Source organism: Xiphias gladius, chromosome 1 (genome assembly GCF_016859285.1).
Source record: "Xiphias gladius isolate SHS-SW01 ecotype Sanya breed wild chromosome 1, ASM1685928v1, whole genome shotgun sequence".
NCBI lineage: Eukaryota > Metazoa > Chordata > Actinopteri > Istiophoriformes > Xiphiidae > Xiphias > Xiphias gladius.
Window position 1 is genome coordinate 21,238,929 of NC_053400.1, and position 25,531 is coordinate 21,264,459.

The 25,531-nt window shown below is 38.5% G+C and overlaps 1 protein-coding gene across 2 annotated transcripts in view; it reads right to left on the bottom strand.

The window, feature by feature from the left end:
• syt7b (synaptotagmin VIIb) overlaps positions 1 to 25,531 on the bottom strand; it is a 104,138-nt gene that overhangs the window by 35,453 nt on the left and 43,154 nt on the right. For both annotated transcript variants that reach the window (XM_040130452.1, XM_040130441.1), the window contains 3 exons: positions 13,230 to 13,333; positions 3,904 to 3,983; positions 2,505 to 2,639 (listed from right to left, as the gene is read on the bottom strand). In XM_040130452.1, the coding sequence (XP_039986386.1) occupies positions 2,505 to 2,639; positions 3,904 to 3,983; positions 13,230 to 13,333 (319 nt within the window). The remainder of the gene's footprint in view (positions 1 to 2,504; positions 2,640 to 3,903; positions 3,984 to 13,229; positions 13,334 to 25,531) is intronic.

The window sequence follows — 25,531 nt, forward strand, 5'->3', positions numbered from 1 at the left end:
TTTTGCCTATGCATTTCTTCACCTTAGCACTTTGAATTGCCTCTGAGTTTGAAAGGTGAAACAAACTTGCCTTGCCTACCTAATAGCATCATTATGTCAACACTAAGGAGTAAGAAATGGTTGACTCACTGATCTGCTATCACATATCCCAGATATTTCCCTATCATCAGCCTATTAAATGCCCTTCAAATATAATATAAATATGTCAATAATGCAATGCGATCACAACAATTGCTGCTGTTCACTGATTTTACTATAACTTCAACATCACCGCACAGATACTGAGTAATTGATCTTGTGTTTTTGAAAGACTCAAGTGAGATTTAATTATAGAGGATAAGAAAGAACAGGTTCGCTTCATGGCTCAGTTACGTGTGAGATGCATCTAAGTGATGGAGTGGAGGTTGATATGAATCAGACGCTTTTACCATCCAAACACAAAAATGTTGTACTGTACACAACAGATACTGTGTCACTATTTTTGGAACAGGGCTCAGTAGACTAGACACAGGAGGACTATCAGCCAGCCTCAAAGCACTCATAGTACCATGAGGGATAGTGGGAGTAGTGACAACAAATGAGCAGAAAACACAGAGTGAGTGGAGGAAGAGGTAAGAGGAATAAAAACACATAACGACTGTACACGCACAAAAAAAAAAAACAGTGAAAAAAGTAGAACAGAAACGACCCCATTAAATGAACAGTTGGACATTTTGGGAAATATCCTTATTGACTTTCTGTCGGAGAGTTGGATGAGAAGATTGATACCGGTCTCAGAGCCGACTGTTAAATATGAACAGCCAGCTGCCAGTTAGCTTATCTTAGCATAAAGACTGGAAACATGAGGAAACAGCTGTTTGAAGGTAATAAAATCCGTCTACCAACACCTCTTAAACTCACTAATTAGCAAGTTGAATTTTGTTTGCTTAATCTGTATAAAAAACAGCGATTCACCATTTTACAGGGTTGGTTATGCATTGGACTATTTCTTGGTACTGTATCTTTCTGGACTCTCTGCTAGTTGCCTGGCAGTAGCTCCCAGCCATGAAAATCCGGCACATAACCTGTACCTGAACATGTAAAACAGCAAATTGTCATTTTTCACCTATGGTTTCTGTAGAGATTAAACAAACAAGATATAAGGTGTTAATCAGTGAGCTTTAGAGGTACAGATAAGTAGATTTTGTTACCTTTGGACGGCCAGGCAACCTGTTTCCCCGTGTTTCCAGTCTTTGTGCTAACTAAGCAAAGGTAAGCTAAGCGGCTGCTGGCTGCTTCATATTTAATGAAACATACCGTATGAGACTGGTGTTGAGCTTCTCATCTAACTCTCTGCCAGACAGGAGCTATTCTTTCAAACTAACCCAGTCAAAGATAAAAAAACAAACAAACAAACAAACAACAAAAACAGTTAAAAAATCAACAACAGTCAACCCTCTGTGGAAACCCAGATGACCTAGGTAAGTATACATCCGCTACAGTATCCTGAAGAGCAGATTTCAGCACTTGGAGTTGAGAGGCTTGATTGTATAAAGGGGGAAAAGGTTCAGGTGAAACAGTTAGATCTGCTCTCTGAGGGTTGTCTGTCGCCATGGTAACACCCCATGGGCTGCAGGTGAGAGGTGAAGAGGGTCTAATGAGGCTAGCAGGGCTGTAGGTAATGGAGCACCTTTGCACTTGTACACCCAAACCTTTGCACCTGTACACCCTGTACACTGTGAAATAAGGTAATAATAACAAATAATAAAATGTTATTTTCGTGATGTATTGTTCTGTGTTTTGATTTTTTACTGTGACATCCAGATGGTACTCAAAAAGGAGGGTCTCCAGCATAATTTTGATTCTCTCTGGAATCTACGCTCATAAACAGTTATGATTTAAAGCCTGATTTTTGTTTTCAGATAGGATTATATATGAATTCATTTTGTATGGCTTTTGTCAGAAACACTGCCCCGTTATCTAATAGCATTCGTCTGGAAAATGGTCGTTATTTCTGTCAATGTTAGGGAAGTCCTAAGAATCACACTAATATTGAGCAATGGTGCTGCACATCTCTATCAGGTGCTGCATGGCCAGCAGTGCATACTAAACACCACCTCACTGTGGACATGCCTGAATGCAAAAACATGAGGATTACCAGGGATGAGAGGACTTCGGTTAAAAGACATGTGGCCAGACAGCGCTGCAAAATGAGGCTTTCTAACCCCCTTTGGACTATTAAATGTGACCTTTTCAATGCTCAGAGGGATATATTGACCAACTGTTGGCTTTGATTCAGAGTATTTTTGTTAGATGTCAGGTACTTATGCACACAAATAGCCAAGACTTTGTTAAAATCACAGATTTAGCACGCAAGAAATCTCTACCTTGCTATTTATGTCTAATTTTGTGATGTCAACCAGTCATACAGCTTTGTGGGGGTTTTTCAAGGTGTACACGAGCCCCTGTTCACTACAGCCCTGCCCAGATAGAGGGGTCCCTTACCAGCCATGACTGAGACTCACTTTGGCGTGAGGCGAGGGTCTCCGTAGGGAGCATAGGGAGACATGTTTAAGAGGAACTCCTTGGGCGGGTAGGAGCTCCACCGCTGTTGCACGTTGCTGCTGTCATTGTTATTCCAAAAGTCTCTGTCTAGATCACTGTGGCCAGAGAGATAGAGACAGGTGAGACAGGTAAGAGCAGCAAACAATCAGAGACAGTTATATAGAAGCAACACATGACTGATGAGAGAAGTGCTCAGAAACAGGGCAGAGAGAAACCACCACAAAAAGAGCAAAGTTTGAATAGTGTCTCTTACATCTAAAGGTCAGGGAGAGAGTCATAATAAATTGGAGAAATTCGATAATTTCAATGCCTATAAAGTTATACTGTAAAACTGGGCACTCATTGTTAAACATGGATACTGAACCCTTTTGTTCATGAGAAGTTTAATGTTACATTCATCATATGGTTTCGCAAGATGAAAGTTTAAGTAAAGAAAAATTTTAAGATAAGTGTTTGTAATTTGCATGCCCAAAAACCTGATAGCATGAAATATTAGTTCTTGATAAAAAAAATCAGAATGGAGAGAAAAGAAATGACCTTCACTCTTTAGCATTCTGTCAGGGGTGAGGAAACAATTACAACAGAGGAAGCAGAAAAGTCAGTATCAAACAAAAACAACAGGTTATTGAAAACACACATCAGATATGATCTGAGAGAATAAAATTTGTGAAACAGTGAGTAAAATAGTAACAAGCAAGCAATATACATGACAAATTGTTAGCTGTGTTATTCAATGACCACTCTTCAGCTCGACTAAATTTCAAATCACGCTAACGACATCATAAAGTCAAGGTTCCCATTAGAAATATTTCAGTCCAAAAATTGATATAACTAAAGTTATGGAGCATCAAAGTTCAAGTTCACAATTATTTTAAAGAAGTTGTGAATATTCTGGATTTGATATTTTCAACATAAAGTTGTAGATAAGATGTAGATTTTAGTGTTCTGTAATAGTGTGTGACTACTGTATTTAAATGTCTGTGCTTTGCAGTTTTGTTTGTATATTCCAAACTGATCAAATTGTAATTTTGTGCAGACTGTCATGTCTAGACATCAGTCTTTTTTAATAATATGTTATTTTAAGGTAAAGCTTATTTATCCACAACCCAATCTTTGATTTATACAACAGAATATACAAGTACCTTTCCTAGAGGTTGTAAGATTAAACCTCTTTGATAAATGAGAAATATTCCCATATAACACTGTCTCGAAGGCATCATTTCAGGCGGGAGATTTCAGGCCATATAGAGAGCTACAAGATTAGCTTTCGAATCAGAGATGGCTGTTAAAAATGCGATACTATCACCACATCATAGATCATTTCCATATGCCTCCATCTACCCCCTCCCTGACACCTACTTGATGGCTTTATTTTCCCCTCGACCTCGCACAGAATCTGGAGAGCTGGCCGCCTCCACCCCAGGCTTATTCCTCTTTCCCTGCAAAGAGACAAGGGGGATATGGAGAGAGAGAAAACGACGGGGAGAGACAGATCTTAGAGCCATGTCTTGATTGTTGTTTACAAAAGCATTTTTGCAATTGAAGTGCTCATTATAGATGCTTCAGAGCAGCATCAGGTTCCAACACATGCTGTAAAATGTGATGAATGAGGGAAGAGCAACAAATTGGTTTGATGCCAGGACTACAGCCGGCTTCTGAGGATCAAAACGTGATGAGGGACCACTCAACTACAATGACATACAAAAGCACACTCTCACTCTCACATGCATGACACATGCAGGAACAGGTGTTTACACACAAACAAAAAGGAAAGTACACACTTACACAATGCAGAGTAAGCTTTACGTCAGATTCTATGCAGAACTTTGAATAAATATCAGAATTCAAACCAGGAAGTCCCGTAAACATTAATGAAACACTAAGGAGCTGCCATATCATGGTTTATTACACCTGCAAAGGCTGTTTGTATTGCTGTGTGTTAAGGGGTTATGGCATAGCTACAGAGCCAATGCACTTAGCCCCGTCGTAGGCTGCGCTGTAGCTGATGTGCTCCTCCCCATAAACAACTACGCGAACAATGGTACCACTTGGCAACTACAAGAACGGTGTTCTGTGAGCGTCGGTGAACTTGGGCTACATGTCTTTTTTTCCAGTTTCCAGTGCCAGTGCGAGATTGTTGATAGTGAAGACAACATTAAGTAAGCTGGAGATAACCTCAGTAGTCTTCTTCTTTTCAGTAACACACATCTAGCAAAGCAATCTCCACTTCAAATCTTCTGATTTCTTCCACAGTGAATAAAAGAATTTAAGTAAGAATGCAATTATTGTTGGAAATATAATTGAAGAAAGACATGACCTGATCAAGTACAATACATGATCAGAGCAATATACAGTAGATACAGTTATTGGACTTTATATTTATTGTACTTTAGTTTGATAACACTGAGCTCTTTCCAGCTGAGTCACGCGGACCCTTTAGTCTTACATAATGTGTTTCCATCATAACCTCACAACAAGGACATGAAGATCACATATGCCATAAAATATTCACTAAATAGACAAGTCCTCTCTTCATTTCTCAACCCGCTGAAAAAAAAAATTAGACTATGTTCTGAAGTGAAGTTTTATCCATAAAGGATAAAACTTTTTTCCTTGATGTTTTTCATCAAGGAAAAAACATTTTGGACTTGATTCCATTCAGACATCTCAGCTACACTACCATCTGTTCCTTTAGATAATTATCTACCTTATCAAGTTGAATTCATTTTAATTACTTATGACATATTTTGACAAAATATGCTGTACTTTGCAAATGACTCCTCCGAATTAGCTATCAGTAAAAAAAAATATCACATCATGCCAGACAGATTAAAAAAAAGGATTCAAAATTGAACCTCCAAAATACAAGTCAAGGTCTTTTACCAGCACACAGTGCCAGGATGACAAATTACAAGTATGAGAAGATTAGTACTTGCATTTACTTAGAGTTATAGTTACTAATAGAGTGTCCTGTTCTCTAAAAACTGAGATTTTTCAGTTTAACATTCAATGGCAGATTTCATGAGGATGCAATCAGCCATTGAATGTTCATTGTGAAATTAAATGTCACAAGAACAAAATCTGTATTTTATTGGTTTCTGTTCTGCTCTCGGCTATTGGCATCTGATGGTATGTACAGGTCACGAGTTGTCATTTTATAGTGGAGTTACTTTAACAGACGCCCTTCTCACAAAACAGTGTAATGTGCACGTCCTATTACTACTCATGCTTTTCTTGCAATTGAGGACGTTAAGCCCCCGCATCAGGTACACTAAGTAGACCTGGTGTGTAGTGTGTGACGTTTCATGTTTCATGCTATAACAATCATATTCACACCTGAAAACAGTTTAGAGTTTCCAGATCACCTGACCTGCTACCTGACCTTTGGACTGTTGGAAGACACTGGATTGACCAACACATGTACAAAGAAAACATACAAATTTAAAAGCCCCCAGCTGAGCAATGGGTTCAAACCCAGGATCATTGTGTTAAAAGTGACAGTGCTAACCCCCGAGCCACTATGCAGCCATTTAGGAGAAAACAGAAAGTCTCAAAATAAGGGCAGTCAGACATCATTATTTGCTGAGCTGAGGGAAACTGTGTTCCTCCAATTATTTATGAAAGTGAGCTGAATCACCGAGGGAGCACTTTTCACAGATTTTCTAGTAAAAAAGACAACTTTTTGACTGTATTGTAATTTTTACAAACAAAAGCAACAGTATAAACCCAATGAAGACATTATGACAGTTTATCAGGGTAAGAGTGGAAACCAGTAGGGTTCTGTGTCAAAGCTATATAAAAAAAAAGAAAAGATAAAAAATTCAGTAAAACACCTGAAACAGGTTCAGGGGGACAGTAGAAGGGTTTTGGAGGAACCTCGTTTAAAGGCTCTGGGTGGAATCAGGCATTTTACATGCAGTGTGGATAGTTTTTAATGCAACCTTATAAATATTGAAGAGCTTAAAACAGCTGGTTTTCAGATGTAGACCGAGAGGACTATGAGTTTATAGCTTCCTCAGGCCTAGAAGGAATCATACATGTTTTCTGATCTACCACCTCTGTGGTGAGGGTTCGGTGATGTTTAGGACACTTGAACCAAAAAAGTCACAAGTGCTGTTGATACTACCATCCAAGCTTTGTGAATGTTACAATGTCAAGCTACTTCAAGCCTTTGCTAGAGGATAGTATCTACTCTCACCACCAGCAAGAAGTTACTGTTCAGGGAAACATAAAAACACAGTAGGTTGTTTTAAGTGTTTCAACAAACTACCAATGCCGACGTTTTTGTGGTGAGGATAGTTTCTATGACTTCTCCAATTTTTAGTTCTTGCTATTTCCTACTCATTGTCTTGTCCTTAAAAAATGCATTCTTGGAAAAAGGGAAAACATATGTTTATCGCTAATGCTGTTTATATTTACACGATTTTGGTAGAGGATTTCTTTTTGGTTAAGAGATTTATAGTTCATTTTTAAACTCTATGAATAAAGTACTTGTACCTAATAAATTATTTTAAGCAGCATGCTGCCTGGAGGATTTCAGACACAGCACAGTGCTGAGAGTTTATCTGAATACAGTTTTCAGTGTCCTGCAGACAGGCCCCTTTATGTATCCTACTGTATCTATCTCTAATGCATCCACAATACACTTTATTATTTATCATTTCACATCTCATATGTTCAGGTCTGCACAAATATTTTCAATAAAGAGCAAAGCTTTGGACCTAACCCGATCTGTACCTACATCAAGCCTCTAAACTGTAAACACACACATACTGTACAGTGCATACACACAGGATAGAATAATATTAGATTCAGAGACTCAGAGAGGGATAGATTTCTGGCAGTCAAGAATATGCTATCAAGTGCAGCTCATCTATCATTAAAGAGAATAATAAAATCTTCAGGAGGCTGGAGAGGGTGGAGAAGGTACAATGTTGAGAAATTGTGGGAGGATGTGAGAAGCAAAACGGAAGAGTGAGAGAAAGGGGAGGAACAGGAGCAACTGAGTATGATGACGACGAGTAGAGGGGCAAGAGAGAAAAAGGGGATAGAGATGGTTTGAAACAAAATCCAGAATAATGAAGGTGCCATAGCTGTGCAGAAGAAGCTAATGATGCCACAGGAGATGTTGCAGATGTGACAGGGACAGAGGGGGATTCCATGTTCAGAGCAATGTGGCTCTGCTTTCCTCTGGAGCGTCCTCCTTAGTCCTGCGGTCATTGTGTTTTGTAACATACTTGGATGTTCAACAGCACCTTCTCCTCCTGCTCATCTGTATGCCTCTGTGGCTGTTTGTGCCTCTGCCTCTTATCCCCCCCCCCCCCCACACACACACACACACACACACACACACACACACGCTCTCCTCCTCCTTCCACTCCTATAAGACAACCAATGGCACTGGACCAATTCCAGACAGCTTCATCACTCCTGGAGCAAATGTTTTCCTACAAATCTTTTTCTTTTAAGGCCAGAAATTCACCATTCATATTCATTTGATTCATCTGAAGAGTAAGTGACTTATATTTTGAATATCTTAAACACACAAAACCTGACTTTACCAACCCTGTCTCCAAGAAATTACATTCATATACTACTAATTTGATTTCCCAATTATGTGTATGCTACCTCGATTATGGTCCCTGGATACATCTAGACAACAGAAGCACTTTGGTTAAGGTTAGGGAAAGATCAAAGTTTCAGTTAAATGTTAAGTAAACTCAACCTGTCTCATGCTTCAAGTCAATGTGGACTTTTTCTTTATTCAAAGGTATAGTCAAGCGTTAGGGCTCATGCACAGGTAAGGGGAAAGAATAAGAAAAGAGGGTAGACAGGGGAAAGGGGGCAGTGGGAGTGACAGAGGGTAAATCTGGAACATGCTAACGGATGGTGCCAATTTAAGGATTACCAGGGGAAGGAGAAGGAACAGTATACCTTCTGTCACTGCCAGATTGTATGGATTTTTGAATGGGATTGATTGGGACTCCAGAGGAGAGACCGGCGGAGACGTAAAGGCGAGTTCATGGAATGAATGTCTACTGGTGGCAGCATGATGGTGGCGCTTAGTCCACAACATAATCGCATTGTCAAGAAGGAGAGATGACTGAGGAACAGCCAAAGAGGAGAAGGTCGGAAGGACAAAAACTGAAAAAGAAGTGCTATGATCGGGCAAAGTTGAAGAGCTGCGTTAACATTGGCGAAGCTTTCCAACTGAGAGTTGAAAAGCATGAAGAAGGATTTGGAGAATGGTCTGTTTCTGCTTGACAGGCAGGTAACATTAGTTGGTGTGCTGGCTCTGGGAAACCGTCTCATTTGCATGTTAGGTTAGCAGCAGCAACTGTAGCAGCAGTTTGCTAGCCCACAAACTAGCTAACATTAATTACATTACTTGCTGTCTCATTGTTTGCACTATATCATGGTATTTGTCCGTAACTGTGCGAAGGGTTTTATAGCCACAAAGACCTAAAAACACAGGTTTGCTAGCGTAGTGGATTTATTTGGTTGGATGCATAATTCTATGCATAATTCTATTCTATGAAATCCTATGGTAATGTTACCTTCCTTGTTAGCTTAGCTAAAAACCTACGGTCCTCTCCTCTGTCACTGTAGTCCTCACTAGTTTTTACTTATTTTTGTTTTGGAGGCTGTTTTTGTGTACATTTAATTTGTTCAATGACATTTTATATTACAAGGTTTGTTTTGCTTCAGCTATGAGAAATGGTATCCACTTCCACGCCTTTTAAAACACTTTGGATTTCACCATTGTGTGCCTTGCCTTGGCAATGCGCGTCCATGAATTTAGGGGGCAGAGCTTCTGAAGGAGCACTGAGGAGAGGGCTGGCTTTGTTTTGCTGTTGAGTTCAAAGATCAAGTCTTTCGCTAGAATCCCTTACTCTTCCTTTTACCAAGAGAACAATCTCTCCCTAACCTTAATCAAATGCTGTGAGTGCTTAAAAATAACCATAAAAATGTTTAATGCTTTAGTTGCTGTGACCGGAAGAGCAGATATTATAGGGAAAACGAATAATTATGTTGTCAGTGAACATTTTGCAGATATATCCAGTGTCAACACTGCAATTTCCCAGAAACAATAATTATCATCATTTCCTAATTTTGTTAGTAGAAAACATAATCAGATCAGAATTACATTTCCTTCAAAACATATGTGCTGTCGTAAACCAGTAGTTATCTGATGTTATATATTATATATATATATATATATATATATATATATATATATATATATATAATGAGTACACTTGGTTGCTCATGTAAGTACCTGTTGTTGAATAATATGTGTTCCAAATTGTTATTTAAAAAAAGGCAGAAAATTAATTGACACCTATTTTGATAATTGATTAATTGTTTAAGTTATGTTTTGAGCAACAATGACAAACAATTGCTTCTCTGATATGAGGATTTGCTGCTTTTCTTTGCCCTATCTGATAGTAAACTTTAAATCTTTGTGTTTTGGACTCTTAATCGGACAAAACAAGCAATAAGGAAATGCCACCTCGAGCTCTGGGAAATTGTGATTTTTCACTATTTTCTGACATTTTACAGCCAAAACAATTCATTGAGAAAATAACCAACAAATTAATAGAAGATGAAAATAATCATTAGTTAGTATTACGGACTCTTCATATTTTCACTTCACGTTATATCTTTTTTTTTTTTTACCTGTAGATCTTTATTTATTTAACCTTTAGGAGTGTGACACAAAAGAAAAAAAGATAATGATATGCAAGATTAAAAAAAGAGACAATTACTATGAAGGGGAGACTACAGTTGCAGCAGAGTTGAGAAAAGAGATGAGCAATCCTGGAAAAAAGAAAATCAGTGACATTCTGACAAGGACACAGAGATAAAGTGACAAAGGAGCGAATACAAACCAGACCCTTCGGTATAAAAGGTAAAGAAGGGTGACACAAAAACAAAGACAGAGACATAGATAACTTTGAGGGTAAACAAAGATAAGAAATTGGTTTGTTTTTCAGGTTCAGTAGGTGTTTTTATTCCAAAGTATTCCAAAGTTTTGATTTTAAAGAGCACTTAACATGCTTTATACATCGAGTGAACCATTGTAAATGATACATTAGAAAATTATGCCACTCAGCTTAGCTGTTTTTACTCTGAATACCCCAGTTAACTTTCAGCTTCTGTATGTTTCATCAACTGCTGTATTGCAGTCAGTCCTCAAACAGAAAGACAGAGATGAGAGAGCGGGAAAAAGAGGGTGGTTGGGAGGGAAGAAGCAGGACAGAGTGTAGGAAATGCCAGCAGAACAGAATATATAGGAGGAATTACAGCTGCTCCAAAAGCAGCCAATAGCTCTGAGTGATGCTCATTAGCATATGAATCATTAGCACGGCGCTGGAGGCTGGAGGCAAAAAGCCATGATGCACAAAGCTCAGAGCGCACAAAGCCATGTTTACAGAGTGCACTAAGATTTCTGATCATGTTTATTTTCATGGCCAAACATACAGCTTCTCTGTGGCTCCAGTTGCCAGAGAGTACAAAAAGCAAAACATTATTCAACAGCAACTAGAACACACAGCAGGAAATCACTGTATACATTCAATTGAAGGTCACAGTGTCATCAAAAGAAAACAGTTTATCTTCAATGCTGTGGTGTTGTTCAGAAACATGTAAGAAAAGAACACGACATGGTCGACTGTAAAATGTAAAGTTGTGGAGAAAGATGTGTTTTCATGAGATCCATTTTCCCTCAGTCATAGAGTTGGGTATTGAACCGCAATGGGTTTTTTTTTTACCAGCTGCCATATGTCTGTAGCACTAGTATCAAAAACGCTTCGTCAGATTTCTAATCTTATTTAATATTTTTGGGTCAAATATATCTTGATTTAAATCACAGTTTTTCTAATTTTATACTATATTTTATATTGGCAAAGTTCAGTTTATGTTATGTTTAGACATCATTTAATATTTGAGAGTTCAGATTCTTTTGTTTAATGAAAATCAGGTTTTGTAGAAAAACATGTTTAAATTTTTGGCTGGACCACAACAGCGGAGTCAGCCCTATAAACGTGAATCCTGCTTACTGACTGACTGTCTGACTGATAAAGTTAAACCATTGGTCTGACAGCCGACTGTTGGAGATTCCCCATTGGCTGGTGCGCTTTTAAAAAAAATTGGGGGTGTTTACAGGCAGTGTTGCCAACTTTGTGCCTTTGTCGCTATATTTACTGACTTTTCATACCCCTTTCACAACTTTTTTCCTCTAAAGCACCTAGTGACAAATCTAGCAACTTTTTGGACAAACCTTAGCAACTTTCCATAGAAGAGAGTCGCTAGTATTGTCCCTTCGCAGACACACCTGTCAAGTGTGAGTGATCATTTTACAAGAAAATATAGCCAAAATCACAGCACAGCTTTTGTCTTCAACTTATGTGTATAGTGATTTTGTCAGACGACGTGGTGGTTATAAAATTAGGATTTTAGCAGTTTCAGTCACTATTTCATACTTGTTCTGTTGTCTGACAAGAGAAACAAAAAAAACATGTAAATGAGAACAGCTTTATTGGGAATTTGGCTGTATTAAAATACTGCATATGTGAGAATAGAGAGTAGGAGAGAAGCAAACAGATAGAGAGCTGAAACCAGATGTCACTAGGCAGAAAACAAATACGACGTGATGACGTCATGAATATGCTAATTACCATATGATGTCATGGACCGACTTTTAGCGACTTTTGGAGCCGGCTTTAGCTACATTACAGTGGTTTACAGAGGTTCCACAACAGTTTTCAACCACTTCCGCAATTTAGCACATCGACCCTATGCTGCCCAGCCATATATTAGGTTTTTACCCAGTCTTGTTTAAAATAAGGTTTCAAAAAAAGCAGTGTTTTGGTATGGGGATACAACTGACTATTATATTCATTATAAACTAATCAAGGAGACAGTTAATGTCTTGATTATTCAATTAATTGTTTGCTTAATTATTAGGTTTATGCAAAAAAATGGCTATTATAATTCCCTAAAACTCAAGCCGATGTCTTTAAATGTCTTGTTTTGCCTGATGAACAGTCCAAAATCCAGAGATAACAGATGGCTAAAAAGATGTGAAACTCATTCAAGCTGCATAGAGGACAGAACTTGTTTTATTTACTACCTATTGTCCAATAAAAAACAATAACTTAATGATTATTTGTTAATGATTAATTAGCAATATAACTTATTATAAGATATCATGTCAAACATGAACATTTTAATGTACTAAAAGTGTACAAAAACATTTGTGCATGGACAACATTGAGGATAGTGAGCTCTAATATTTAGTTCTAACCTGATTACTTGACAGTAAACGATGTAAATTTAATGAGTGTTACTAAATACTAATTTTGCCTTTGTCACAAGCAGAATTCAAACAACAAAGAAAACAATCAACATTACACGATCACCTTTACTAATATCCCATCTAAAAGAACTGCATGATCATCTGTGTCACCTGCTATTACTTTTGGTCTGGTTTTTTTTCTAATCTTTATTCTGCGCAGCTGTGATGAAATGTTAAAATGTTTCTGTGCTTGCCCATTCCCTAAAACAGAAACCTTTTAATACAAACTTGGTCACAAAAAAAATTCCCCCAAAATGTTGCGGTTCACAGAGGACACAGTTCAAATTAATATGGGAGTGTGTGAAAAATAAGCACAGTAACTTACCAGTTTACGTTGACACCAGGTGCAGACGCCACATAGAGCTACCAGCCAAATGGCACATACTACGAACGCAACAGACACCAGGAATACACTGAGAGACACTGAGCCTGAGGGAGAGAGACAAAGACAGAAGAGAGAGAGAGAGACACATAGAGAGGAGGGTATTAGTGCATTTAATGTAACTCTTGCCCTCCTGAGGTTTAAAGTCTAGTTCACTGTTGTAATTGTTGAAGTATTACAAAACTCCCACTTTTAGGGGAATATAAGGGTATAATTGGAAGCAATGCTTTGCAAGGTGCCTTCCTTCCTTCTTTCTGTCCTTTCTCCATTCATCTATGTCATCTGGCATCTGTCATCAATAAGACACAAAGAGAAATGAAACAAGAGTGAGGGGGAAAAGACATAGAGGCACAGAAATTGCTTCATGCTCATGTTCCCTGCATTTATCAATAGGAGATGCGCACATGTCAGGAAGAGATAATATCATGGGGCCAGAAGCCATGCAATTACCAGCTTCCGTTTTCCCACTTCTATTGCATAAATCCTTCAGCAACTTTGTTCCCATGTTGACGGATGAAAACTTCTTCCAGAGCCTTCTATTCCTCATCTCTATTTCTTTCAATTACTGCCTCTCAACTATGCAGTTCATTCAGTTGTCTGCCCCCTTGTCTACAAAGTAATTCAAAATGCATTGGCACGCTGGCAAAACAATGTCGGCAAACAGTGAGCTCATAACTGCTACATCCTTTTTCTCTGCAATACAGTCCATCTTTTTCTGAGTCCCTCTGCCTGAAAAATGTATCTGGCTGCAAATTTTCTCCTTTATTCCTCCATTTCTCTTTTCATCCCTGCCCGTTCTCCGTCAAAATTTATAAATTTGTTGGGGCTAATAAATAGAGGGAGTGGATTAGCTAAAACAACTTATTCTTCCTTATTCACTCTCTTCCCTCACAATCTCCCTTTGTCATCAGCTTCAGATGTATTATGCACCTTTTAAATCAAGTTCTATACACTTATTCTCTGGTAACACCGCTTTTCTATGTCTTCAGAAAGCTGTTTAAGGTTGCAAATTGTGATGGTTATACCCAAAAGGTGCTGGCTCCTTAAACAAACATTTCTAACATACCTATCATCATCTGCCACAACTGTGTTGGATTCAAACAAAGCTAAGTTGGAGGCTCCCTGTTTTGTTGCACATTATTCCCCATCTCTCTCTCTCCCCTCACTTTTCCTGTTATCTCTCACTACTGTCAACTTTATATAAATTCTCCAACAATACTTAAATAGAAAAAAATCCATGCTAACTGTTCATTTTGTTTTTGAGAAAAGTTAAAAAATACACTGCATGAGGCCTATGACATGTACAATGAATATTAGGAGAGAGGTCTAGAAAGGGATTTCTCGTAATTCTTTGACATTCTTTCACAAAAAAAGTAACTGCAAGGCAGTTGAATCTACCCTTCTATTTCTCCTGGAGTATCATCCAGTTTACATTTATGCAGAGGCTTGTATCCTTGCATTTAGTGGTTTGAATTTCTCCAATTATTAAAGTGTCAGCTTCTTTTTACCCACCAGCTTCACCAAAATTTGTTGAAGTCTTTTCACCTGTTTGATAAATTATCAGATTTTAGATAGTGAATATGGTGACAATTAAGATCACACAGTTGAATTTTTCCCCCCACCTATTGCTCTGAGCCTTTCAGTCTGGCAGCAGAGGCTGCGTTGTGGTAACTTCGCTTTCAAAAGCGTTTAAATGCTTAACAGATAAGTCTCAGCCTTACCAGTGTTTCCTTGTCAATTTAGAGCAACACATACAGAAAAACCAAAAGACAGCCGGAGGGAACACAACCAGCTGTAAAGAAGAATGGCTCCTTTCAGACTTTTTTGAACTGCTAAACCTCCGGCTGTTGACACACAAGTCTGACAGTTTTTCACTTGGTGGGTGTTGTCAGCAAGGGGACTTCATGATTTCAGTCACTAACCCACTAGAAAAGTGATTTTTTTTCACAAAACTGGCCCAGTATAGGTAAACTATGTTATACCAGATACGTTATAAGAGAAGAGACAAACCACTTAAACCATTTTAAATAGAAAAGTCCGTAGCGCCAAAGATGGCGGTTATATGACACATATCCCGCCATCTCGCAAATGCGCAGTAGAACCTGTGGGGGAAAAAGCATTTTATACCTTATTTGTGGGCAGAGTCACCAAATTTTTAAAGCGTTTTTTATCTAATTTGAATGGTGATTCTATACATATAGTTTTTAAGTTCCGGTGACCATTGCGATTTCAGTTATGGCTCTGTCCCCATTTACTTAGGTAGAGGCCCGGTCTTGTTACCCCGAAATAACTGCACGGGGGCATTGCCAAGATGGCTGCCGAGTGGCGAGACTTGCCTATAAGGACTTTGGTAATACCAGAGTTTAACAAAACAAATCATAATTGATATTGACAAACAAGCAATAAAATCCTGCAATTATGTTATTTTTGTATTTTGCATTACTAGTTTTCATTGTTCCTGGTAGATCAGCAGGTGTTCTTGGACCTGCATTGTGAAAACCAGTAACCACAAGTGTTGCCAAATCAACCAATCCTAAAGATTATAGCTTCGAAATAATAACTGACAAATTGCTATCACCTGCCCAGTCTGCCCAATCAGTTTCTTTTCTGGAACCATTCTACTGAGAAAAGTGAGTTTGAGAGGTAGTTTGAACTTAATTTCATGTGTTGGTTGTTACTGTTGTTAAGTAGACCCCATTTACACCTGTTATTAACATGCAAGCTTGCATGTTAATTCAGGGTGTAGTACATTGCAATCAGAATGCTATCAGATCAGCCAGACCACATCTGGAGATGGCCTGGCTCCTTCTGTGATCAGATTTCAGCTGGAAGTAAATTCGTACAGTTTGACCACACTGTTAAGAGAAAAATCTACCCAACAAGTTGCAAGATAATTCTTCCTCTTTTTTGTTTTCTCAAGCTACCTAGCAAAGAGCTAAAGAAAACCTCTTCTGCACAAAAGGAAAAATAAGTAGGTTCTATACTGAAACATCGCTTCCCTGGAACTGGTACTCGCTGGTTTGTTGAGATGTTCCTCAGCTTCGCCCACCGTATTTGTATGTTGGGATCTAATAGCTGTGTGAGCGGAATTGAAATAATGACATGACTTATTAATATCAGGTGTAAATGTAAAGATAAGATGAAATGATCCAGATAGCATATCCAGCTACAGATTGCATCTCTATACCAGGTAGAAAATGGGCCCTAGTTAAACCATTATGGCTGTTGACCAGTTATCTTACAGCACTCAACCACTGACTTTATGTCATACAACACTCTGTCAGCTATGTTTACCCATTGTTACAACGTTTCTGGAAGGATTTTATTTCGGTAGGGCTACAGTTCAGCGCCATTGAGAGCATCCATCCCCATTGGTCCTCCACCCACAGGTTAAAGTGAGATCTGTACACCAGGTGAACAGGTTGGGCTAAGCTGGAACAAATGGAGTTTAGCAGCATGTTTGTTTTCCTATTTCATCATTCGGTTTTTGTAGTAAATATGTACAATAACTACTAAGTCAACTGCAAGAATGCCTGGTGCCTGAATCTATATAACCCCAGAAATGTCCTCTCTGAATCTAAACACGAAGTTGATTGCACAAATGTTTTCAGGAGCATTTCTCCTGTCACATAGAGAGATGCCAACAACCCTAAAGAGAAACCTAATTTAGGGTCTCATTCGCAGATTGAACACTGCTCTGGGTTTCAGCTCTCACTTTACTATGGTGGTCCGATACAACACTCGTACTACTTCAGTTGCTGCGCACCAACAGGAATCTGTTTGATCTCGATTTTCTCACTTGAAGACAAGATATTTGCCAACAAGATGAGCTCATACACTCCAAAATCCACCGCCCATTGTGACCCGTCCCACAAAATGAAGTGATTATAGAAATAATCGATGATGAAACTGAAATATTTGATATTTGAAAGACTGATAAACTAAGGTGCTCGGTAATTGTTTGAAGTATTTAGAAAAAACATTAACTGGTTTTCCATGTATGTTACAGATAAAGTTGATTGTCATGATCACCTAAAAACCTTCACTCTGTTTGCAGAGAATCTAAAATATATTCAAATCTCTCACCCATTGGAGAGAAACTCTCAGCATCAAAGTGAATACTTTAGTTTTTTTTTTTTTTTTTTTGAAAATTTTGAACTATTTGACGTGGCTTTTGATATCTATCTTTGTCAGTGTTTTGGCTTCTAACTGATAAATCTTTATGAATGACAATTTTAGCATAGATTTTACTTGTTTTGTCTAGAGATTGACTCTGATGTCACACATCACTCTCATCATTTCTTGTTTCAGCATCAGCGGATGGAGTTTGTTCAGTTGTCATGGAGATGGATCTGTTGACATGCAAGCTCTATGGCTGGTATGATTTTAGCCCATTTTAGCTCTTTAAGGATTCTTCTTTTGTATTGGTTTAAAAATAAGGCTTCATGAAGTAAACTCCATCTGCTGATGAAGACGGTGTGATACATTTAAAAGCTCTGGAAAAGGGTAGAAAGTGCATCTTGAGTTGTGATTGTTTGTGTTTGTCATTCTACTATTTCTAAGGTAAAGAATGAGCTTTAACTAAAATAATAGTTTAAACACAGTTTCAAAACCACAATCACATTAGAGAAAAGCTTATTTGTATTTTTATGACAGCTGAAATGTGTATTTCCAAACTTTTCCTTATTAGTCCATGTACTGTGTCTCAGCTCTGAGCTTGATGGTGCTACTTGTCTTCTTTTGGAAAAAACAATCATGGTATGTTGATACCCTGTCTTTGAACAGTACATGCTATGACAGTGTATGATGAATGTCAGGTCATGGAAGGTTCATAAATGTGGATTACCTCCAGATTCAGCACCTACTGTGCTCTGTTTGGTATCATACTGGGTACCTCCCATGGCTTCAAGTGTAAACAAGAGACTCTTGCAGTACTGCTGCCATCACTCAGACGCTCTCTCTCTCTCTCTCTCTCGGTCTATCCATGTATTTTGGAGTGACAGCATACAAAGGCTGAGATCATTTAGTCATTAAATGTAAGGCTGAGACTGTTTCATATTTAATTACAGGCAGAAGTGTTGTGCCACTCTTAATATTCTCTTATTAATTGCTATTGTTGTCTTCCATCTTGCTACTTGCAGTTACTCTTTCAACCTGCCATTATTTTCAATCATGTGGTAATTATATAATTTATAACTCAAATGATTAGAACTGTTCATCTGAAAACTAGCCCTCATAAACTGCTTTTGCTTTTCTTTCAGTTTTTTCTTCAAATAAATCACTGTATGCTACATCTGAGATACCAAATTTCAGACAAAGTTTGCAAAACTAGCTAGTGAATAAAGTCGAAAGGCTTTCAAGCTAAAGCACCAGATATTTCCCTACCTTTACGGACAGATATTTTAGTTCTCTCTCTTTGAGAGACAGTTAAAAATCTCAAACTAGTTATTTAAAAGCCGCCTAATTTGGTGAGTGCACTGTTAGTATCACTGATAGGAAGGGTAGCCAAAATTATGAATATAGGCCAAGTTATAATAAACTGTAATTATCCTTTAAGGTGAGGCTCACACAGTCTCACCTTCTTTCTCTGGCTCTCTCTCCAACACTCCCCCTCACTGCCCTCCTGATTTAGTCCATGCTCTCTTCTCCTGTGGGCACCAAGATTTTCCTCTGTCAAATGTGCCCCTTACTCTCTTTGCGTCTTCTCTCTTCCACCTGCTGTGCTTATCTGTTTGTGCTCAGTTCACTCAGCCCCGGGTGTTGACGCCGGCACGACACAGAGAATAAGCACCATTAGTCACTGGAGACCTCTGGAGGAGCATTACCTGCTGTAGGTTGGCAAAACATGTAGAAGGCCGCCACCAAGGGAGGTGACCCCTGACTGGCACAACAGACGCACTGCCTGAAGAATGGCGACCAGTGGGAGGACCATGTGTATTCAATTATAAAGAAACCCAAAGGGGAATTCAAGAGAAAAGCATGTCTCTTTAAAAGACTACGACTGTATCAAAGCATTACTTCAGGCATCTGTTTTTGGACTATTTGTTGCATGGAGTGAGACACCAAGAAAATATGGGTATAGGTCATTAACTCAGAAGATTACATTATTTACCCCCTTAATGACTCGGTATCAATGGCAGGAATGGAGAAGAGGGAGGAAGCTTTGAGAACAGTGGCAGGTAGAGTAGATAGCCAGCCATCTGAATCTTGAATTCCCAGCAGGTGCATGTTTGTCTCAAATGAAACCACCTGACTCTCGGCAGAGTTCAGTTTTGTTGAAAGTGGGGTTGGGGGGTGGGGGGTATCTCAATCTTTCCAGTGTGTTCCCCCAAAGTACCACCTGAGGCATTACGTTTTTACAGGTTACAAAAATCACTTTCCCTTTGGATAATCAAAATAAATGCGTCAGTCAAGGGGGGGTTGAAATGTGGACGTCATGCAATTAATGATCCCTTCACCTGACACTAACATTATAGACCTAAGGGTCTACACAATGAAAAAGTTTTGGAAAATTACTACATTTATAGTCGAACTAGAATTACCGCCTCACTGTTGTATGCCTCTGCTAACCAGTCAAGTTGCAGTTTACATCCATGTCAGTCCAGACTCATAGTATATGTAGTGAAGGGGGGTAGCTTGCACCTCTTTGCCAAACCAGGTCACTAGCCCTTTTTTTTAATTCCTGTGCAACAAAAGGTTTTGTTTCTTTCCTGCTCTTAACATTAGAAAGGGACCTAACTGTTTGGCTGGACCGCGACAGCGGGGCCAGCCCTATAAACACGAATCACTGTGACTGACTGATTGACTGACTGAGTTATAAAGTTACACCTTTGGTCAGCCGAATGCCGCGTGTCTAAGTGCTGAAGTTACACCACTGGTCGCTGCTCTTTTAAAATGAATTGCTGGAAACAGTTTCTATTGTGTCATCAGGGGGGCAATTACAGGCAGTGTTGCGAGCTTAGAGCCTTTGTGAAGAGATTTACTGACTTTTCACACAGATTCACCTTTCTTCACAAAAGCATCAAGTGACAAATCTAGCAACTTTTTGGACAAACCTCAGTCATCAGTGTTACCCTTCGAGTGCGAGGTTGGTCAGTACCTCCACAGGCACACCTCTGTATGCGTCTCATTCAATTGACCGCATGGCAGCTGACACAGAAGTGAATGAGCTTCTAACTTTCTCTCTGATAATATAAAGAGATTTTAATGGTAAATATAGACAAAATCACAGCCCAGCCGTTGACTTTAACTTATGTGTGTGGTGATTTTGCCAGACGAGGTCACGGTTATAAAATCAGGATTTTAGCAGTTCAGCGCAGCAGCTGGGAAATGGCTTGGAGGTGACTGCTGGTTAATATGTAGTCTTAAAGGCCACGTTAAAGTCACTATTTCATACTTGTTCCATTGTCTGACAACAGAAACAGAAAAACATGTCAATGAGAACACCTTTATTAGGATTTCGGCGGTATTAAATTACTGTATATGTGAGGTCAGAGAGTAGGAGAGAAGCAAACAGATAAAGGGCTGTCCAGCCACATATTAAGTTCTGACTTAGTCTTGTTCTCTGATCTGCTCCAAAACCAAGAAAACAGAATAGACTGAATAAAATTAATGGACTGGAAAAAACAAAGACCAGCAGATAGAACAAAATTACAAAGGGTTTATTTGCCCGTTTGGCTTGGTTAATATATACTAGTGTGAAAGCAGTCATTCAAACACTGGCAACCACCAAACAACAAGGCAGAAACCACTTAAAAAGGTTGGTCCCTCTGGTTTCAGACAAACTCTGGTAAAGTTTGATTATATGGTGAAAACAAAGCAAACCACCATCAATATTTTGTGATAGCATATGACCTATTATCTAATTCTAAAAACGAAACTACTGTTAAATCTTACGGATGCCTCTTTCTGTTTTTTACCTGTTTACTCATGACATATGGTGTCCTGTTACAGTCTTGAATAATGCTCATGATCAATTATTTCTCTATGAGTTCTTTGTGACACCTGGAAAGTTGCAGTAGTACATAAGGTGCAATAAAGTAAAGGATGACTTGTTGTCAGTCACAGGAATTATCTTTTTTCCATGTAGTGATGGCAGTCATCAAAACTGTCCAATCAATAAGCAAAGAAAAAGACTGTTCTCCCGAGAAGAACAACAGCATCAGTCATTTCAGTAAGTGCCCCAAAGCAACATATGTTTATGTTCAAGTGACACAGCCTTCTAGTGGCCATAGTAATGATGATGGGAGCAAAGGAGGAAGTCAGATGTTAGATTTTATTATATTAGATTATAGAGGATGTCATGGTGGATGGGCGCGTCAACAAAACATCAGACTTTAACATAAGAGACCTCTGTTTGTTTCTTGTTTCAAACACACAGTCAACATGTTAACTATGTGTTTATTATTGTAACCATGATGACAAAGGTCCCGTTACGTTAGCAAAGCAATATTTTAACCCAAACCATGATCTTTACCAAACCCTAACAAAGTAATTTGTGTGCCTAAACCTAACCAAACCTAAACCATAGTGTTGCCACATCATAAAAATGATTTAATTTTCAACAGTTATTTGTAATGGTTTTGGAGGGCACAGAAAAATTAAGTTATCCCACTAGTAGGGGTGTCTGCAGATCAGAAAATGCTGCTACTGTATATGTCGTTCTAGACGGTTTGGACGAACGTCATATTTTGTCATTTAATTTCAAGGGCTTGTTAAATGACAAACACATCTGTCTGATGAGTTCATAATTACTCCTATTGCTTAAAACGTCACGTTGAACACAAAACGGAGCTGAACTAAAGGGCATAAGAGATATGAAAGTGACAACAGTGTGGGTGAGGTGTAAAATTTCTTACTGTGAATGTGTAGTGGAGTCACAGTTTACGTTACAGTGCGACATGGCCAGAGTGTGTCATGCACCGTTGCTCCAGTTGAAAAACAGGATTGCACTTAAGTATTTTTCACGTTTGTGAATGAGGCACGGATGAGACAAATCCCTCTTGCATTCATACTGTTTAGTGTGAGTTGAGTTTCCATTTCACCTGACATTTGTTTCCCATCTTTTTCAGGAAACCATACATTCCCTAATGGATGCCAGCAGACTTGGTTACACTCCTGCCAAACAATCTTTGTGACTCTGTAACCCTGCAACTCATTCAACTGAAACGTCAAAAGCATTTGCTCTGTCGTCTGATTCTTACCCAAGCCAAGCCCCACAGGGGATGGGCATCCCAAACACTGGTGGCTTTCCAGTTTAAACTGTATTTTTTCATTTCAATACACAACATTTGCCTCTATCGAGAGAGATGTATGGGATGCTGGGATCAAGCAAAGACAGAAACCTTGCCCAAAACAATCACTCATAAGTTTATCTCTACAGTGCGGTTAACACAGAAGCACCATGTATTTTGTTTCAGCACATGTGAACTACAGCAAACAGGCTGTTGTTTGTTGTCTCAGGGGGGCATAATACAACACATCCATCACAGACTCCAAACTTACTACACTTGACTGGCAAGTGCGTTTATCCAGGCAAAACATCTTAACAGTCTGCAGGCAGAGTCATCAAAGTGTGTTTCTGTAAGAACTGTGATCTGCTGTCTATAATGAGGAGGATCCAGAGGTTTACTGTGTGTGACAAGGCAGGCTATGGGTGAATGGACACAGCTGAAGAGTCATTATGACTCGCACAGAAATGTTGAAGAGTAGGAGAGAAGATGAAAGCTGGGTTTTTAGGAAGAGGTTAAAATTCTCATAAAGTGGTGGACTGTAGGAAATACAAAAAGAAATGCCTGCCTGAAACGCAGTGGGAACAGACACAGTAAGCATGGTGTGGAAAAGATGTGAGTTTTACAATCAAACTGCAATATCGCAGAGTTTCTTTAATATTTTCCTACTGATTAAGTTACACACAACGTAATTCAATATATCATCATATTGCAATTTCTATTATGCCATGATGTGATAATGCAGCATTATGCATTTTATTACTGCATTTTTATTTCATTTCAAGAATTTCACAATCCATTAATTCATGATTTTGCTGTAGCGGCCAGTAAAGGATAAGTAAGGTGATAATCGATTTTTTTAATTAGTGTCAAAAAATCCCTTGAGAAGACCAAAATTGTCAAAAAAATTGATCCCACTAACAAGTATTGTCTACGTAGCCAAAGCCTGATACAATGAATTCCTCTGCGCCACAGACCTCTAATGTTGTCCAAAAACTATTAAAAACACATCAGTGAGCCAAACTGTTGCACAGGGTTACATGTTCCGTAATTACAATGGACATGGCCAGTATTTTGAGTCAATCCCGCGTACACAGCCCCCCTGCTGTAAATACTTTCTGGTGCACCAAATCTGCAGTTGAAAACAGTCCCCATCAAATTTACTATTTTTCCTGTTTGAGTAATGTAATGTTAAAAACTGAAGTGCCCATCTGTTTTAAAAATTCTTTCTGAAATTATTATATTCATGACCTGTTTTTAAACCTTTATGTCATCAGTAGGAATGTATAGGCTTGGAGAAAACAGGGTAGGGAAGTCGGAAGGTATTAATAATCTGACTAGCGTATTGAGGGTTTTGCCTTTATTATTTAGTCCATACAAATAGTTAATTTTGATATATGGGGGTCTTGAAGACACTCCCCATGATTTTGTTAGTGACCCCAAAACTTCAAAACATCCGGCTCACTTTTCATCAACAGCAGCAACTGCATGAAATTATATGAGCAATAATAATTGTACATTTTCTTTAAAAATGCCTTTACAGTCACAAAACAACACAGTCTGAATCACAATTAAAATCAAGCAATGTGTGTAAACATTTACATTGATCTAACATTTGCCCTCAGCATGTTTATTAAAATACATTCTGTGAGAAAATATTATAATATACTATTAAGTATTTTAATTAAGTACTTTATTTCAATTTTCAACTCACATAACTTTTTCTTTTGGGAATAGCACAGTCAGTATGAACAGCCCTTCCCTAAAGCAAAAAAAACGACAATTTACATAACCAAGACTGTAATCTGTGCTATCATGCAAATGTAGAGCTATAATCAGCTGCATTTACAATAAATAAGATTGACTTTGTGGAAACCTAAAAACCTATTTCACCCCTATTTTGTAACTCATGATTAGAATGGTAAATTCTGCATTGTCACACATACAGATGGGAAAGTGGTCTCAGACTTTTGAACCCCACTGTAGTTCCAACAAAATCATGCTCCCATTTGGTAAATCTGAATTTGTGGCACGCCATCTGCATCCAGCCCAAAATAAATGTTGCTTTATTTTGTGGTCCATGAATCTGTGTTGTTTGTTCATTCTGACTGGCTCTGCTGCGGTTGCAGCTCGTGTGAGTACAACTCCCTGTTGCACTATTGCCCGATAAAGACACTGTCTTCAGCTCTTCCAACCCTGTAAAACAAGACCTGTGAGCTGGCATATTGCAACCTACTTGTCTGAGCTTGAGCTTGTCATTTGTGATGAAGGAAAGTAATCCCATGAGCCCTTTTCACAGATGCAGTTTCAGTCTGAAATCTTAAACAAGTTTTCTGTATTTTTATAGAGTAAGAGGTGGAGCTACAGCTGATTTACTGGACAAGATGATCCAGCAGTCTCCTCGCTCAAGGCCTGGGGTTGTTTCAAGGATAACTGCTAACTAACCAACCGATTTAAGAACAACTCCCAATAACAGTTCCCAATTTTAAAGCTAAGGTTTAGGAGTAATTTCTGAATCGTTTTATCACTAAGCATTCCCCCTTTTAACTGACCTCTAGTGCTCTTGACCTCTGGATGTCCCAGTTGTTATTAAAATTGTTCAACATATTCGTTATAGATCTTTTAATTTGAGCTGACGAGGAACCTAAAATGTCAAAGTTGTGATAGAAGTTCCGCCAGATATTAAAAAACGTCTTCTGAAGAAATCACATTTGGCACCTTAAGGTAATGGCGAGATCCTCAAGATCCTTCCTTTTTAATTCCACTATGTCAACAAAAAGATTCCCATATCAGGCAACCAGATGGTAACAGCTGCCATACAGTATATATTGTTCTTTTATATAGCCAATAAATTTCAAAGGCACATTTCAATGTGTGACTTGTTCATGGAAACATTTGTTTGGCCCAGAAGAGGCTGGAATTTGAAAACCAGTTGAGTTAGTCTTTTTCAAAAATGTGGACAGACTCTGAGAGGAGCCAGGATGAGATTAATAACTCACATTAATTAAAAAGCAT